This window comes from Artemia franciscana, chromosome 5, assembly GCF_032884065.1.
Source record: "Artemia franciscana chromosome 5, ASM3288406v1, whole genome shotgun sequence".
Taxonomy (NCBI): domain Eukaryota; kingdom Metazoa; phylum Arthropoda; class Branchiopoda; order Anostraca; family Artemiidae; genus Artemia; species Artemia franciscana.
The window spans coordinates 13,756,084-13,772,891 of record NC_088867.1 but is presented as its reverse complement, the minus strand read 5'-3'; the positions used below and the strand labels follow the sequence as shown (position 1 = coordinate 13,772,891).

Here is a 16,808-nt window from a genome sequence, read left to right as displayed (position 1 = left end):
CCCTCCCACGCTCATTTTTTCCCCGAAGTCATTCGATCAAAACTTTGAGATAGCCATTTTATTCAGCATAGTCACAAAGCCTAATAATCATGTCTTTCGGGACGACTTAATCCCCCACAGTCCCCGGGGAAGGGGCTGCAAGTTACAAACTTTGACCATTGTTTATATATAGTAATGATTATTGGGATGTGTACAGACGTTTTCAGGGGGACTTTTTTTACGTTAAAGGGGGTTCGGGGGAGGGGGTTACGTGTTTATTTTTAAAATACATCTTCCCATTGAGCAATTTATCATGAGGGAAAAAATAAAACAAAATTTTTCAGTTGGAAGTAAGGAGCAGCATTAGAACCTAAAACAAACATAACGAACGCAGAAAATACCGTCGGAAAGGGTGTGATTGCCCTCTGGTCACTTTCAGCTCTTAAAAAGGGAACTAGAACTTTCAATTCCGAATCGAATTAACCCCTCCCTAGTTTTGCAACCACTTCCTTGAAATGTGGTGGCTGCAGGGAAAGGGGTTTCGGTTCCTTTTCTATCCCTTTATTTATATAAAGTCTTAATTTGTAAAAGCCACCTTTATCTAAAAAAATTTCCGACTACGTACTTGTGTCTAGGAGACATGTTTTATTAGTTATGTTTGTTAATTTATCTTTTTATTTTATCATACAATTATATACAACTAATTTTTATTATTAACTATTGAGCGTAGCAATAGTAATTTTGGACGCTTGGAAATATCGTTTTTTACAAAAAAAAAACAAAAACAAAAAAAACTTTTTTCTACGGTAGAGGTAATTTTGATATGTTTCAAGTAGGGAATATCTGAAACTCGATTCTGAATGCTCACGTATGTACCTCTCAATTGGTCAGTCTGTACATTGATCCTACTGCTCTGAAATCACTATTCTCTATTTGGTCATGAGTCAGCCGTCAAAATTTTCGGTGGAGAAAAACAGCTTTAACATCCTCCACTATACGTGCTGTACTCAATCAGGGATTTACTAAATCTGTATATTTATAGGCAGCACTATCATCTATTTACAGGCAGCACTATATAATATTTCTCGTTGTGATGGAAATGTCTTGTTAATATCCCCCTAAATTTTCGAAATTTTACAATTTCTCCGATGGTTATTTAATACTTCCAAAATAATTTGCCCATTTTTGTTATTTTTTTTTTTTAATGACTCCAGATGATCTGTTGTTTCATGTATAGATGATATTATCAATTCCAGTCAGAGTAGTATTGAGCGTTATTCAGAAAAGCGTTTCATCATTTCTGAAAAATGCTGTAATGTCAGCCTCAAAGTCAGTTCATTAAATCTGAATTTGTTCTTTTTAATTGCTATGTCGATCCCTCCTTATCGGCATTTCTATTCACCTTACCTGCAGTCTTTTTATCGCTCACATTCCTCACCTAATATCCTCCTGCAACGCTTCAGGTATTTCTTAGAAACTGTTTTAGTCGTTTTCACCGCGCCAGTTTTTACAACACTTTTACGCTGCCTCATATCCTTCATGGAAAGTTTTTTTTGGAAGATGTTCACTAACACTGAAAAACTCTTTTGTTTCATCACATGTTTGCTCTACGTACCACTAGGAAAACAAAACACAAGATTCATTGATAAAGGTGATGGCGTCTGAAAATAAAAATAAAGACAAAAAAAAACTTTGATTAAGTGGTTTTATAAGGTTTAAAACAGTTTATAGAAGAGAATAGGATGTACTACTATGTTTTTGTGATTTTTTTCTTCTCCTTTTTTGGGTTCCCTCCATTTTTGACTGTTTTAACAATGGCACAAAAATAGCATTGAAGCCCTCTCCTCCCACTTTAGTTGTTTTAGTCAATAAGGTACATTGTTTATTTCTTTGTTTGTAGGCAGTGAAAGATTACGATAGTAAGCAAGAGCAACTGAAACAGCTTGAAAAAGACATATTAGATAAGACAGCTGGGTTACAGGAATTAGAAGTTAAAATCAAGAGGACAAGAGATAGGTATATTCTACGAGTTGAAAGCCTCATCACAAAACTTAGTCAAAATTTTGGAAAACTCTTGGCAACACTGGGCTGTGCTGGAGAAGTCATTTTTGACAAAGGCGACGGCGAAGTAAGTAATTCTATGTTTTACACATTTATTTTTTTATTTTTTAAACTACAGTAGCCAAAGTATTTTGACATCTAGAGTGTGGCTGATAGCTGGTATTGCCACCGATCTGACAAGAAAAAAAATGTTAAACTCATCTTCTGCTAACGTTTTCCTTTTTTGTGCTATTTTGTGTGCCTTGACTGATTTTGTGGGCGTTTGTGGGTTGAGCTGTGCCTGTTTGTGTGTTTGTGTCGGTTTGTTTATATATATATATATATATATATATATATATATATATATATATATATATATATATATACGTGTCTATGAGTGTATGTGTATATATATTTGTGTTTGTTGTCTGTGCTGTGTGTGTATTGGCGTAAACATGCGTTTGTGTCGCTGTTGGTGTGTCTGTATGGCAAGCCCACAAAGTGGTTTTCAGCCTATTTTCAGCCCATTATTTCGGGGCTGTACATAGTGAGGAACTGTAAATAGTGAATGTTGTTCAAAACGCCAACACTTTTTTTTTTGCTTGAGCATATTCTTGTGGTGAATTCCTACGTGTGAGAAGGACTTTGCTTCCTTTTAGTAACGCTTGGTTCATTCCAAATCCGATGATAGTTTGTATGCGAAATTTTTACTTCTGATTTTCACACCCAGTACCCTATTGATATAGTGGTATTTTGTTTACAGCCCAATGTATAGCAAAAAAAATTATTAAGATGGGTTATGTTTATTATTATACGTTGTGTGTGTGTTGTTTTGTTTTTTTCTCTCATAGAAACACTTAGATTTTCTTTTGTTAGTTTTCTAGTTCTCATTGATCGGATCTTCAATTTTAGTCGTTGTATCCTTAAAATAACCTTATTTTGATTTGACTGTACAAATTTTGTTTTAGCATGATTATTCCAAATATGGTCTCAAAATTCGTGTGAAATACAGAGATTCAGAAGAGCTTCGAGACTTCTCCTTTCAAAGTCAGTCAGGTGGTGAAAAGTCAGTTGCAACTGCCATTTACATGATGGCAATGCAGGAATTAACTACTGTACCTTTTCGATGCGTTGATGAAATCAACCAGGTATACATTAGTTTTTATATTTTCTAACAGCCTGCTTTTTACCTGATTGTATGCCAGTCTTCAAAATTGAAACACATTCCTGCAAAAAGAAAAAAAATCCTTTGTTATTTACTGCTTCACTTTTTTCATGCTGCTGAAAATAAAAAAAAACCTTTGCTATTTACTGCTTCAGTTTTTTCATGCTGCTGAAAATAAAAAAAATCTTTGTTATTTACTGCTTCAATTTTTTTATGCTGCTGAAAAAAAAACCTTTGTTATTTACTGCTTCAGTTTTTTCATGCTGCTGAAGAACAAGACAATCCTAATAAATTAAAACTTTTTTCAATTGCAAGTAAGCCAATGTTTCGCCTTATTTAAATAATAGCCGTCCTCGGCGAAATGGAAAATACCGATGCGAAGACTATAAGAATAGCTCATAATCAAATATTCTTCAATAAAAATAAAATTAAATTAAAACTTAAAACCTAAATTAGAAGACCCTTAGCTTCATTGCTTCATGGAAGTTCATCTAAGACAGAAGTTCAACTATCTTGAAAAGATCTCATTTGTTCTTCCATGATAGAAAAAAGCTTGTTCTTTGTAGTCATTTTGTATTTGCTTTTAAGTACGACAGTGAACGTGATTTTTGAATTGGTCAAGTGAAAACTTACACAACCACATGTGTATTAAAAAAAAAAGAAAAAAAAAATGGAGATTCAGTTTTCAAAGAATTTCAAAGAATTTTCAATTTTTATAGACCTCTATATACACTTCTGTAGTTTTGGGAGTAGAGAAATGCTAAAAAAGAAAAGAAAAAGAAATTGAAACCTGGTTCAAAAATCAGCAAAAAATCTAAAAACATGAACATAAAGACATAAAAAAACATAAACCTAAAAACATAAAGTACATAAACATAAAAATATAAATTACGTAAACATAAAAATATAGAAAATATAAAAACATAAAAAACAAACATAAAAAGATACAAAACATAAAACACAAAATATTACCAATGGTGAAAAAAGGATCATATTATGAATTAATTAGAGACTGAATTTATCCAACAGCTACAAAATTATTACCTGAATGCTTGATTTGTTTGTGATTGTTATCTGATTTGATTGTGATGAAATGGGTTTATAGACGAAATTGGATATTTTCTTCTGGCCAAAGGACTTTTTAGCCTATTTTGTGGACCACTCAAACTATGTCTACCTATTTAAATCCTGTGAAAAGTCTACTTTGGATTTTCTCAGATAATCTACAATCAACTTACTTGGATTTTTCACCCCTCGAAAAGATAAGTCATTTAACCTTATTTTTGGACTACAATCATACTTTGAGTATCGAGAATTGGAGTTACGCATTTTTATCGAATTATGTCTGATGCAGACAGTGATAACATGCGATCGGTGGGTGACAGGAAACTGGTTTACTCGCCCGTGCTAAATTTCATACGGACTAATTTCGAATCTGGAGTCGAAGATGAAGTGATAATTAAGTATGCCGTTGATGTTTTGGTTAAACCTGTTGGTGACAAGATGATTGTGTCCATTGATAAAACCGCTGCCCTGGGGTTCTGTGTCCCGGCCGCTGATGCTACTCGTTTTGGCAACTCAAATTCTGTAAAGCTCTGTTTTACGAATGCCAGGTCACTCGACCATGCTTTGAAAGATGGTATCCAGATTGAGTATGCAGCAATTCAAGTATCTGTTTTTCACGATATTCCACGATGCTGTATCAAGTGCTGTTCACCCAACCACCTACAGGCGGTGTGCGAAAGTTCTTTTCCAAAATGCTCTCGATGTGCTGGTCCTCATGAGGCAGCACGTGATTCGCCGTGTCAAATGCAGCCCAAATGTGCTAACTGTGATGGATCTAATGTTTCTTATAGCCTACGGTGCCCTATTCTACGTGATATTGTTAGCAGCAGAAAGAAAACCCCAAACCTTAAATGAATGAATAGGACGTTTCCATGTTTCATATAACATAAATGGCACCAAGGATAAAGATGACTCAATTGACTATTTGCTTTCTATTAATGACATTTTGTGCTTGCAGGAGCATCTGCTATGTTCTTCTTCCGTTAATTTCCTATGCAAAGATCATTTTTATTTTGTGGTGAGTGCTCAATGTACACGTGGTCGCCCTTCCGGTGGTCTTGCGTACATAGTAAATAAAAAACTGTCCCATTTATCCCCGGTACAGTATTTTTCAGATAGACATTTTTTAGCGGTCTGGCTAGGCAATACTGAGCTTGTAAACTGTTATTTGCCGTGTAACAAAAATACAGTGTTATTCCTGAATGCTTATGCGAAAGCTTGCACACAGCTGCAGAATTTACTTAAGGACATTAGTTCAAATGGTCTACGGTGGGTTGTTTTGGGGGATATGAATATTGATTTAAATGCAATTTCCCCATGTTCAGAAATGTTTCTAGATATTTTCCCTAGCCCGTACCGTGTTGTCAAAAATGATATAGGTTACACGTACGGGCATCACACCTTACTTACTTGAAAAGTCTTCTGCCGGATGCTGCTCGACGTAGAGAGTGATGCTGCCTCCTCCATTCGCTTCGGTCCATGGTGAGTATTTGCTCTTCGTCCTGTCTGATGTTTGCCATCGTCAAGAACTCGGACAGGCTATCGGACCAACGTTTCTTTGGTCGGCCGTGAGGTCGCTTCCGACCGGCTTTGATAGGGTCGAAGTCGTAGATCGTCTTTGCGGGTATATGTGGTGGTATTCGAAGCAGGTGCCCGAACAATCGTAAGGTTCGCTCGGCTGCTTGAGTCGAAAACCGAGACTGTTTTGTGAGCTGCAGAAGCTTCTCGTTGCTGACGAAGTCGGACCATCGTAGGCCCTTGATCCTCCTCAGGCTCTTCGCATGAAATGCGTCGATTTTCTTGAGGGTTACAGCTGATGCTTGCCATGTCTCAGCTCCGTAAAGCATCACAGTGCCGGCTAGAGCGTTGAATATCCGCAGTTTCGTTGTATGACTAATGTTCGGTTTTCGCCAGAGGTGACAATTCAGTGTGCCCATGACAGAAGACGCTTTGGATACTCTCGCTTACATCTCGGGGAGAAGCGAGCCATTTGAAGAAGTTATAGAGGCCAGGTAGGTGAAGTCTTGAACAACCTCGATGCCAGTGGTGCTGTCCAGGCTAACTGGAGAGTTAATTGTTGAAGATGGGTCTATGGCCATAACTTTAGTTTTGTTCCAGTTTATATGCAGCCCTAATTTGGCAGCCTCTTCTCGTAGAATTAGGAGCGCTTCCAGCAGCTGCTCCATGGAGTCCGCCAAAATGGCCAAGTCATCGGTAAAATCAGTATCTGTGATGGCACGATCTCCGAATTTGAGCCTGAAGCTGAGACTTGAAGTGGTTTTTGTCATAATGAAATCTACGATGAGACTGAATAGCTCAGGGGCCACTGCACATTCTTGGTGCACCCCTTTCCGAGGCTATGTTGTCACTTTTCGTAGCACTTAATTTTCAGGTGGAGGGTCGCTACCCCAACCGACCCTAGGCCTGGAATCTGATTAGAGCTAGGTCAAACTTAGGCACTGAGATTCCTGGGGTGGGCTCCACCTGCCACATGAGATTGCGGCCATCCTGATCGGAGTGTTTAGTTAGGGGAGAAACCCCATATCCAGAGGCACGTGTTCAGCAGACAGAGTCTGCCTCATTCCGGACGAACCCCATTCACCTCACACCGGATCGACATCAAATATTGATTATTATGTATTAAGTGCATGTCTAGGTTCTTCTGTTGTTCATTTTGACGAAGATTACTGCGACATTGACCACCTTCCCATTTCTTTGACACTTTCTTTGCCTTCAGTTCCTCATGCTAATGCCGCAAAGAAGAAAAAAAGGCTCGAAAAATCAAATTGGGAAAAGGCAAGTTGGATAGTTTATTTAACTACGCTTGCTTCCCTTTTGTCTACTGTGGCTGTGCCCTACCACCTTTTGCAGCTCAGTACACCTTGTCCGAATAAAAAACTTGATTTGAATATTTACTATTCGAAAATAGTTTCTTGTTTGAAGCAAGCGGAAGGTGTGGCAGTGCCTCTTGATCGATGTCGCATTAATACTCGGCAACCAGTGTGGAATATTTACCCAGAGCTTAAACCTATAAAAAATAAAGCGAAGTTCTGGCTTCGAATTTGGGTAGCGTGTGGCAGACCACCTTCGGGAAAAGTGTTCGATATTAAGCAGTCAACAAACATTGTTGTAAAAAGTATCCCAGAAAAACCCGTCTTAGTGGGAAAAGTTCATTTTTGTTTCTTATATATTTCTAAGGCGTTCGATTTTCGATAATATTGTTCACAGTCAAGCTTTGTATTCTCTTTCTGTAAATAGTGTAAATATTTCTATTGTCTTTGTTCTGAGATATTGGTACAGTCATGCACACTTGCGTTTAAAACTAAATGGGACTCTCATGAAAGAAAATATTGCAGTCCATTGTGGTGTACGTCAAGGTGGAGTGTTCTCACCTTATATTATCAAGATGTGTATTGCTGGGATAATTGCCAAGATCTCTTGGACGTATTTTATGGTGTTTACTGACGTGTCATATATTGCTTACGCAGATTATATTCTCCTTATCAGTAGATTCAAATCTTCCCTGTCCCGCACAGTTCAAAGGGTTAAGAAAGGTTTTCTTGATATTGGACTAAATCCGAATCTTGAAAAATGCGAGTATATTTGTTTTAACAGTACTTTGCCAAATACTCCTCTAAAAATTAAAAATACATCCATTCAATCTATTGAAATTTTCGGTGGCTTGGCTTAAAAATTTGTAAAAATATTTTGTCCTTCCGCCAGTCTGTAATATCTAAAGCCTGTAAAATAGTTAGGTTTGGATACTCTAAGATTGTGTCAAACAGGTCTAAGTATAATCAAAAGGCTCTGGTTTCTTTGTATTCAGTTTTTTGTGATGACTCTGCACTTTATCTTTCTGGAGCCTTCATTCTACTGATAAAGAGTGACTTATGTAAACTACGTAGATGTTACTGTAAATACTGTAAATACCTGCTTTATCTACGTCTATCGTATCGAAATAGGAGAATAGTCCCAAAATATAAAGCTCCCGATATAACTGCAAAACTACAGGAGCTTCATGATAAGTTATCGCCACAAGCAATATCGACGGCTTACCCCATGTCACAGGCTCATCCGTTAAAGAGTGACTTATGTAAACTACGTAGATGTTACTGTAAATACTGTAAATACCTGCTTTATCTACGTCTATCGTATCGAAATAGGAGAATAGTCCCAAAATATAAAGCTCCCGATATAACTGCAAAACTACAGGAGCTTCATGATAAGTTATTTCCACAAGCAATATCGACGGCTTACCCCATGTCACAGGCTCATCCGTTAAAGAGTGACTTATGTAAACTACGTAGATGTTACTGTAAATACTGTAAATACCTGCTTTATCTACGTCTATCGTATCGAAATAGGAGAATAGTCCCAAAATATAAAGCTCCCGATATAACTGCAAAACTACAGGAGCTTCATGATAAGTTATCGCCACAAGCAATATCGACGGCTTACCCCAAGTCACAGGCTCATCCGTTTGTTCTGTTGACCTTTTTCCTTGTAGACTTTATTGTACCTTTGTTCTCATCCGTTTGTTTTGTTGATTTTGTTGTGCTTATGTGTTGTTTTCTTTTCTGATGTTTATTTCTGTTTTCTCTCTTTCTCCACCATCCTCACATTGTTTTGTGCAGTGGGTTATACATAAATTATTGTTATTCTTAAATAACAAAAACACAGAAAACATAAAAACATAAAAAACGTAGCACCAAACAGCTTAAGAATATGTATCTTTCCTATGAAGGTGCAGTTGTTTTTGAAAATCAACCACTTGTTAATTTTTGAATTTGTGCGGACGAAAGGCTTCGTCGATTTTAGCTAGTTAGTTTGGCTTCTTTTTTTTAACGCTATTTATCAATTCGTACTTTTACCTCGTCTTTCCAAAATACTGTCTTGTTGTGAACTCGTGAACAGAACTTTTATGAATAGGATCTAAACCTCTCACTTAGGGTTCTTTAGACTGTCATTAATGTTCTACATACACCTCTTTCCCACTTGTCTGACTTGAAACATCCTTGGAAAATAGTCTTGACTTCAAAAAAAGAAGAATCTTTTTTAGTTTGGTTGAGAACCCTGTTCATGCCTCTGAGGCCTAACCTGCCAAGGTACGTACACATTCATGCCGAACTTTTCTTTTCAACAAATAGTTAGTCACTTAAAAATATAGATTCACAAGATAACAATCATTTTGTTGCTGATGATTTTTATGACATGAGAAAAGTTTCTTGAACAGTTTTTTGTTCACCAAATACTTATGATTAAACGAAAATTATGGAATAAGAGAAGTACTCTATTTGATTTAGGCCTTTCTGACCGAAAAAAATTCCTTTTATTTGTCAAATTATTTTATTGTCCAAGATTATGGATGTTTTACAGGCAAAGTCGCATCCAGGATTTTGTTAAGGGGTTGTTTTTTGGGGGGTGGGGGAGGAAGGGGATACTACAGAACGCATCCAAAACCTGTTTGTATACATTTAGTCACTTTTTTACGAGTCTGAAGAAATTTGGGGGCGGGGTAACAAAATGGTAGAATACGGGGGATGGAAATTCCTGCAGAAAGAATTAATGTAAAAATCACAGCAGTCAAAAATGCTTCCCAAATTTCCGCTGCAAGAGTCACTACCTCACACTTACTAACGCTTAATGTGTTTTTTGTTTTCTTACTTGTATTTATTACTTGTACTTTGTTTTATTTGATACCGGTGTTTGTTGCTAGGTTGACACCAGAATTTAATTGTAATACAACAAATTAGGTCAACATTGCTGTTCAAATGTCTCTCAAACTTCGTGCTTTTGCATATATATATATATATATATATATATATATATATATATATATATATATATATATATATATATATATATATATATATATATATATACATATATATACATATATATATATATATATATATATATATATATATATATATATATATATATATATATATATATATATATATATATATATATATATATATATATATATTATATATTTATATATTGTTTTTTGCATTTTTCCACCATATAAACTACTAATTTAGACGAGGGGATACTATTAGAAGGTGAACATTGTCATATTAAAATTTTTAGGTGAACTAACTACTTTTGCACTTAGGACCACTCTGTCTAAAGTGAACGAGAGTACCCTTTGTTCCAGACAAGATTTTCTGAATATCCAACACCAAGGTCATATCCAGGAGTCTGGGGCTACCAGGTTTGAACCCCCCCCCCCTCCTAACTGAAATTTTGTCCGAGTCTTAAAAAGTAACAAAATGCTTATAAAAAATTCTTAATGTGTTTTGTAAAGTTCTTCTGTACGGAAGTAATAATATCTAGTAATTTGTTAGCATTAAATTATCGAAAAATGCGCATTTCTTACGCAATTCTTCACATTGCTGTGACAGGGGAGGAGTCCCATTCTGAGGTTTCTTGTGCCCTCCTTCACTTTCCTTCTATTCTGACAACAAATAAGAAAGTAAAATCGTTAACCCCTGTTAAGACGAAGTAACTATGTGATATAAACTAGATAATAATATCCCCGTATAAAATTATGGTTTTTGTGGTGTTAACCTTTGCTTTACATTCGTCCGAAAATAAATTTTTCTTAACGAATTTTCAGAGTCCGATTCTTTTCTTACTAGAGTTTAGTCAAGTTCTTTTTTTGTTCTGAAAATGTCTAGTTTTGTGCCAAATAAAGATATTCTGCTGAGAATACTTACTTTTAGTGTTGAGATTTATTTGGGAATTGAGACTTATGGTGACAATGCTCTGTCGTTGATACGACATGCTGGGACGGGTTTCCAAGCTTCAAAGTAAATATTTTGAATTTGATGGTAGTGAGTGTTCTGGCTTACTGAAAAAGTTTTAAGACAAAGAATTGGAGAAATTGCTTGATCGAGACTCATGTCAGATGGTGGCAGAAGTTGAAATGCAGTACAAGTCCCTAGTGATGGACCTTGAAATAAATCAAGTCTATTTCAAAAATATGTCACAAGTAAGGAAGAAGACGGAAAAGTAAACAAGAAGGAAAAAGAATAAATGAGACGCAACACTAAAATACATGAATAATCAATGCAACACTATATTCCACTAAGTAGGTAAAGCCTTCAAGGGATGGCCACTGGCTTCAATCCTTATGCGAGGTTTCAATTGTAATTCTTGTAAAGAAACAGAAGGATCGGACTCTGAACATTTCCTAGTTGCATATGAATTACTTGGGTAAAGTGGAATCTGGATTAAAACTTGGAATACCTTAAGAATACTCTCCTTATAGCTACTTTATTTTTAATATGTCATAATTTCCAGAATGGTGAAATATACAAAATATGAGGCATCGCATATCTTGTATATGCGCATATCATATTTTTTCTAAATCCTTTTTCGAAGAAACAGAAGCTGATCAGATTCTCTATTTTATGTATTTTACCATAATTGCTCGAGTAGTTCGCGTAGTATTGATAATTGCCAAACCCAGATGAACAACTGACTCAGAAGGTATCATCACATCTGACCCTAGTTGAATATCGGTTTGAACTAAGCTATATAAACAAAATAATTTCATATAATCATGTATTAGAACTCCAAAGAAACTTATTATTCTGTTTCCAATATTTTTAAATTTTATTCCAAAGTAAGCAAATTTCTAGACAAGTTATGAAGGTCGTTTACAAACCAACTAGTCACACGTCAATACTCCCGAGTATGCAACCAAAAGTTGCTCTGGGCTATGAAGAGGGAATACTTTCTATTTGAATGAATACTTTGAGTAAAGTGTTCTTCTACCTTTTTGTTTAAATAAAGCACTTATTACGTAAAAAGACTGCGAGAACTTCATCGCAGCACAAAGTTGCCCGAGACCAAGACAGCAGTGAAGAGTGTCTATTTTCTGGCAATATTTAATTCGAGGGCGTACCCTTACTACGTTTTATTTTGTAAAATAGAAAGTTTGGCTGATTTAAAAGGAAATTTCCGTTGTTTATGAATATTTTGAATTGACTTGCTGTCTCTTAATCTGTGACATATGTGACATTGCCAGTTCTGTGTGTACAACCCATGTCCAGATCAAATAGGTAAATCTAGAGGATATCAGCAAAAAGACGAACAAATAAAAGTGTAAATGGGAATAAGTCCTTTGTTAGACAGTGAAACAGATGCAAAAGTTCTGAATATTTCGATCACGTATACAGGGACCGTCATCAGTAAACAAACAAAAGTATTACAGCTAAAACAAAAAATATTTGTACTGAAAAAAAAAAAATTACTTCCAGGTCATAAATATTTTCCGGTTCATAGGCTGAAAAGGATTGAATAGCAGGGTTCATTCCAAGTCTTGAGCTGTAAACTTTTCTCCTTAATGTTTCCATAATGCAAGTTGAATTTTTAATAAAGATAGCTTTATCTAGAACTTCATAATATTCAGTGCTTATTTTTTATCTTTCACTGTCTAATAAAAATATATTAGAAAAAATATGTCGAATAAAAAAAATGCCTACGTCGTATAAAAGAAGAAAAATGTCGAAAAAATATGTCGAATAAAAAAAATGCCTACGTCGTATAAAAGAAGACTAAATATAAATGTTAATATAGTTGAGCCTTGTAAATTGCTCTACTAAAGAATTGCTTCCTATCCCGTAACGTTCGAATGGGGTGATCAGAATCGATTTTCTGTTCTTTTATCTTTTATGGTAACTTCGTTACTTGTAAAGCCTCTGTATGCTTATTGCTAACAGTTATACCAATTGAAAGCTGTATCTGTAGATATATCAATCTATTTAACTGAAAAAATAAGCGAGGATATTTTGGGGCTCGATTTTGTAACGCTTGCTGGTTTCGGTGATGGGTATCTATTATTTTTATAACAATTAATTTTATTGGTCGTTGAAAACTTTAGGTTTAAGAAAACACTTAGTAGGCTACATTGTTAACAAGACATATCCTCTAGTTAACAGGGGGATAGTTCGAACGCCAATACGGTAGTGTAGAACCATGCTTGCGGATTTTTCAGTTTGGAGACCAGGTTACCCCACAAGATAGTTAGCCATATTCTAATTTTATAAATAATAAATGTCTATTTTATCTTTTCTTCCTACTGTTATTTTAGTTTTTTTCTTCTTCTATAAGAAGTGTTAAAAAATTATTGGAAGTCTCTTGTTTAGTAATCCTTGTGGTCTCCTTACCCTGAATCTCAAGTTTTTACGTCGTCTATACCTTATCTTATAACGAACAACATTCACTGTCATTAAAATCCGTTTTTCCCCTAGGGAATGGACGAGGCCAATGAAAGGAAGGTATTTGAGCTCCTTGTAAATACTTCTTGTGAAGAAGGATCTGCTCAGTATTTCCTGCTTACACCCAAGGTTTGTTATCTCATTTAATTAGTTGAAGCTAATGAACACTAAGCTCTTCCCATGAGAATAAAAAGTAGATGCTGGTCAGTGGATTTCTTAGATTGTCTATGTCATGGAAGAAACAATATCCTCCTGACTAATCATTTTTTAATGTGAGGCTAACTTTCAGTGAGTTTGTCCACAAGGAAGCTATGCCAAAGAATGGAGTAGAGAAAATACAATAAACGGTCATTATAAACAACCCTCAAAGTCAGGCATTGTACTTTTTTTTACATGACAAAAACTATTCAATATTTTTGCAAGACGACATTATATATTATGCTCTGTATTATAAATCTATTTTATCTATATTATATATTATATATTATGCATAATTATATATTATGCTCTGTATCCAAAATCCACTTTGGCAGGCTCTTTGACTTTCAAATTGTGAGTCCCTCAGTGGTCATCAACCTCGGAAACTATAGCGAACTTCTTTTACTACTTGATTATAAAAAGAAAATTAGAATGTAATGTGTCTTCTTATAATACATAGGCCAAATGGCCTCTAAATGCTGATATGTTCTCTTATATTTCATCTAATTAAATGATTTGTCTTCTTATAATGCATAGGCCAAATGGCCTCTAAATGCTGATATGTTCTCTTATATTTCATCTAATTAAATGATTTGTCTTCTTATAATACATAGGCCAAAATGGCCTATTTTCAAATCACACCTAAAGATACTTGACTCAATCCACAAGCGTGCATTGAAAATTATTGGAGATGTAGACGACTATCTGTCCCTTGGTTCCCTTTACCGTCTGTCATGCTCAGTTTTTGTTTTTAAATTTTTATCCGGTTTACTTCCATCTCCCTTCCACAATCTGTTTCGGTTGATATCTGAACAACATAATCGAAACACGCGCTCTGCCTTTGACCTTCAAGTGAGACGAACCCCAACAGTACATTCAGATTTTTCCCTGGATGTAGCATGTACAAAAGTGTGGAACATGCTTCCAAATGAACTGAGATGTAGGAACTCCCTCGGGTCTTTCAAAAATAATTTAAATAAACATTTAGTTAAAAGTCAATATGTGAAAGATAAAAAAAGAAAGATGAATTAAATTTGATGAAATTTAGATTTTTTAGTTTATTTAGGTGAGGTGGTTGTACGTCCAGGGAGGGAGGGAGGAACCCTATGGTTAAGATTAAAAAAATATATAATGAGGAGGCGTGTGGTTGTGTCGAAGAGTGAAGTGGGAGCCGTACTGCGTGTTAGTGAAGAATCTTTTATTTTTATGGGTCTCAACGTGAGTTTTGTCACAGAGCAGTGTATTTTAAGTTTAGTTATTTCATTTTTTTTTTAATTAAACCCGATTGAACCTGGACCTATATTTCATCTAATTAAATGATTTGTCTTCTTATAATGCATAGGCCAAATGACATCTAAATACTGATATGTTCTCTTATATTTCGTCTAATTAAATGATTTGTCTTCTTATAATGCATAGGCCAAATGGCCTCTAAATGCTGATATGTTCTCTTATATTTCATCTAATTAAATGATTTGTCTTCTTATAATACATAGGCCAAAATGGCCTATTTTCAAATCACACCTAAAGAGACTTGACTCAATCCACAAGCGTGCATTGAAAATTATTGGAGATGTAGACGACTATCTGTCCCTTGGTTCCCTTTACCGTCTGTCATGCTCAGTTTTTGTTTTTAAATTTTTATCCGGTTTACTTCCATCTCCCTTCCACAATCTGTTTCGGTTGATATCTGAACAACATAATCGAAACACGCGCTCTGCCTTTGATCTTCAAGTGAGACGAACCCCTACAGTACGTTCAGATTTTTCCCCGGATGTAGCATGTACAAAAGTGTGGAACATGCTTCCAAATGAACTGAGATGTAGGAACTCCCTCGGGTCTTTCAAAAATAATTTAAATAAACATTTAGTTAAAAGTCAATATGTGAAAGATAAAAAAAGAAAGATGAATTAAATTTGATGAAATTTAGATTTTTTAGTTTATTTAGGTGAGGTGGTTGTACGTCCAGGGAGGGAGGGAGGAACCCTATGGTTAAGATTAAAAAAATATATAATGAGGAGGCGTGTGGTTGTGTCGAAGAGTGAAGTGGGAGCCGTACTGCGTGTTAGTGAAGAATCTTTTATTTTTATGGGTCTCAACGTGACTTTTGTCACAGAGCAGTGTATTTTAAGTTTAGTTATTTCATTTTTTTTTAATTAAACCCGATTGAACCTGGACCTATATTTCATCTAATTAAATGATTTGTCTTCTTATAATGCATAGGCCAAATGACATCTAAATGCTGATATGTTCTCTTATATTTCGTCTAATTAAATGATTTGTCTTCTTATAATGCATAGGCCAAATGACCTCTAAATGCTGACGTATTCTCTTATATTCCATCAAATTAAATCATACAATTGTGTAAATCCGTACTAAATTGCGTAAAATTTTCATGTAAATGGAGATGCCCATGCATAGTGGCCCCCTGAAATCTTGGTGTTTTTACGGTTGTTTTAATTATTTATCGCAGCTTTCGTATAATTTTTGTTTTTGCGCTTTTCTCGAATTTATACTCCCATCTGTTCTGTTCTCCTTCTCCTCAACTTAAATAAATACCAGTGTCAAGGTTAGCAGATAAGGTTGGTGTAGCTCTGCGTTCGTTAATCTATTAGTTTTTATTTATTAATTCCTTGGTATTTAAGGATTTATTAGGCTGTTGATAGCAACTATGAGCCTGATGTAGCAAGTTCTAGTCAAAACACATTCAGCATTTATTTCGCAAGAATGCTTGATACCAATCAAAGAAGGGGCCCAACTTTGTACATCCAGACATATTGTGCCTCTTTCGATAAACAGCACAGCGTGACCAGCCTAAATCAAAACACGTTGTACATATTTAACAGTTGGTGTTTGACAAGAACTATGTTTGGTATTCGAGAGCTTCTGAGCTTGCTGATTATAAATGTATGACTCATAATGCAAAATAGAAATTCAAGGTCGAAACGTGCCAGTTACATGTGTAGCAAATAGTATTTGACTTTCATCAGAGCTTTTATTGAAGGATTCCTGCATTTAATGATTAAACAACATATGTTAATGTTTCAATGTAGAAGTTCATAATCAAAACGCGGTAAATGACATACTTGTTCAAAAAATACAGTTTGATTTTCCTCTACGTTTGGTTTTAA

General features: G+C 35.2%; 1 protein-coding gene across 1 annotated transcript in view; it reads left to right on the top strand.

Moving 5' to 3' along the window:
* The window catches only part of LOC136027001 (structural maintenance of chromosomes protein 5-like), a 116,528-nt gene that overhangs the window by 97,913 nt on the left and 1,807 nt on the right, over positions 1-16,808 (top strand). Inside the window, exons 17-19 of the mRNA XM_065703883.1 lie at positions 1,880-2,107; positions 2,988-3,167; positions 13,513-13,608. Coding sequence (XP_065559955.1) covers positions 1,880-2,107; positions 2,988-3,167; positions 13,513-13,608 — 504 coding nt within the window. The remainder of the gene's footprint in view (positions 1-1,879; positions 2,108-2,987; positions 3,168-13,512; positions 13,609-16,808) is intronic.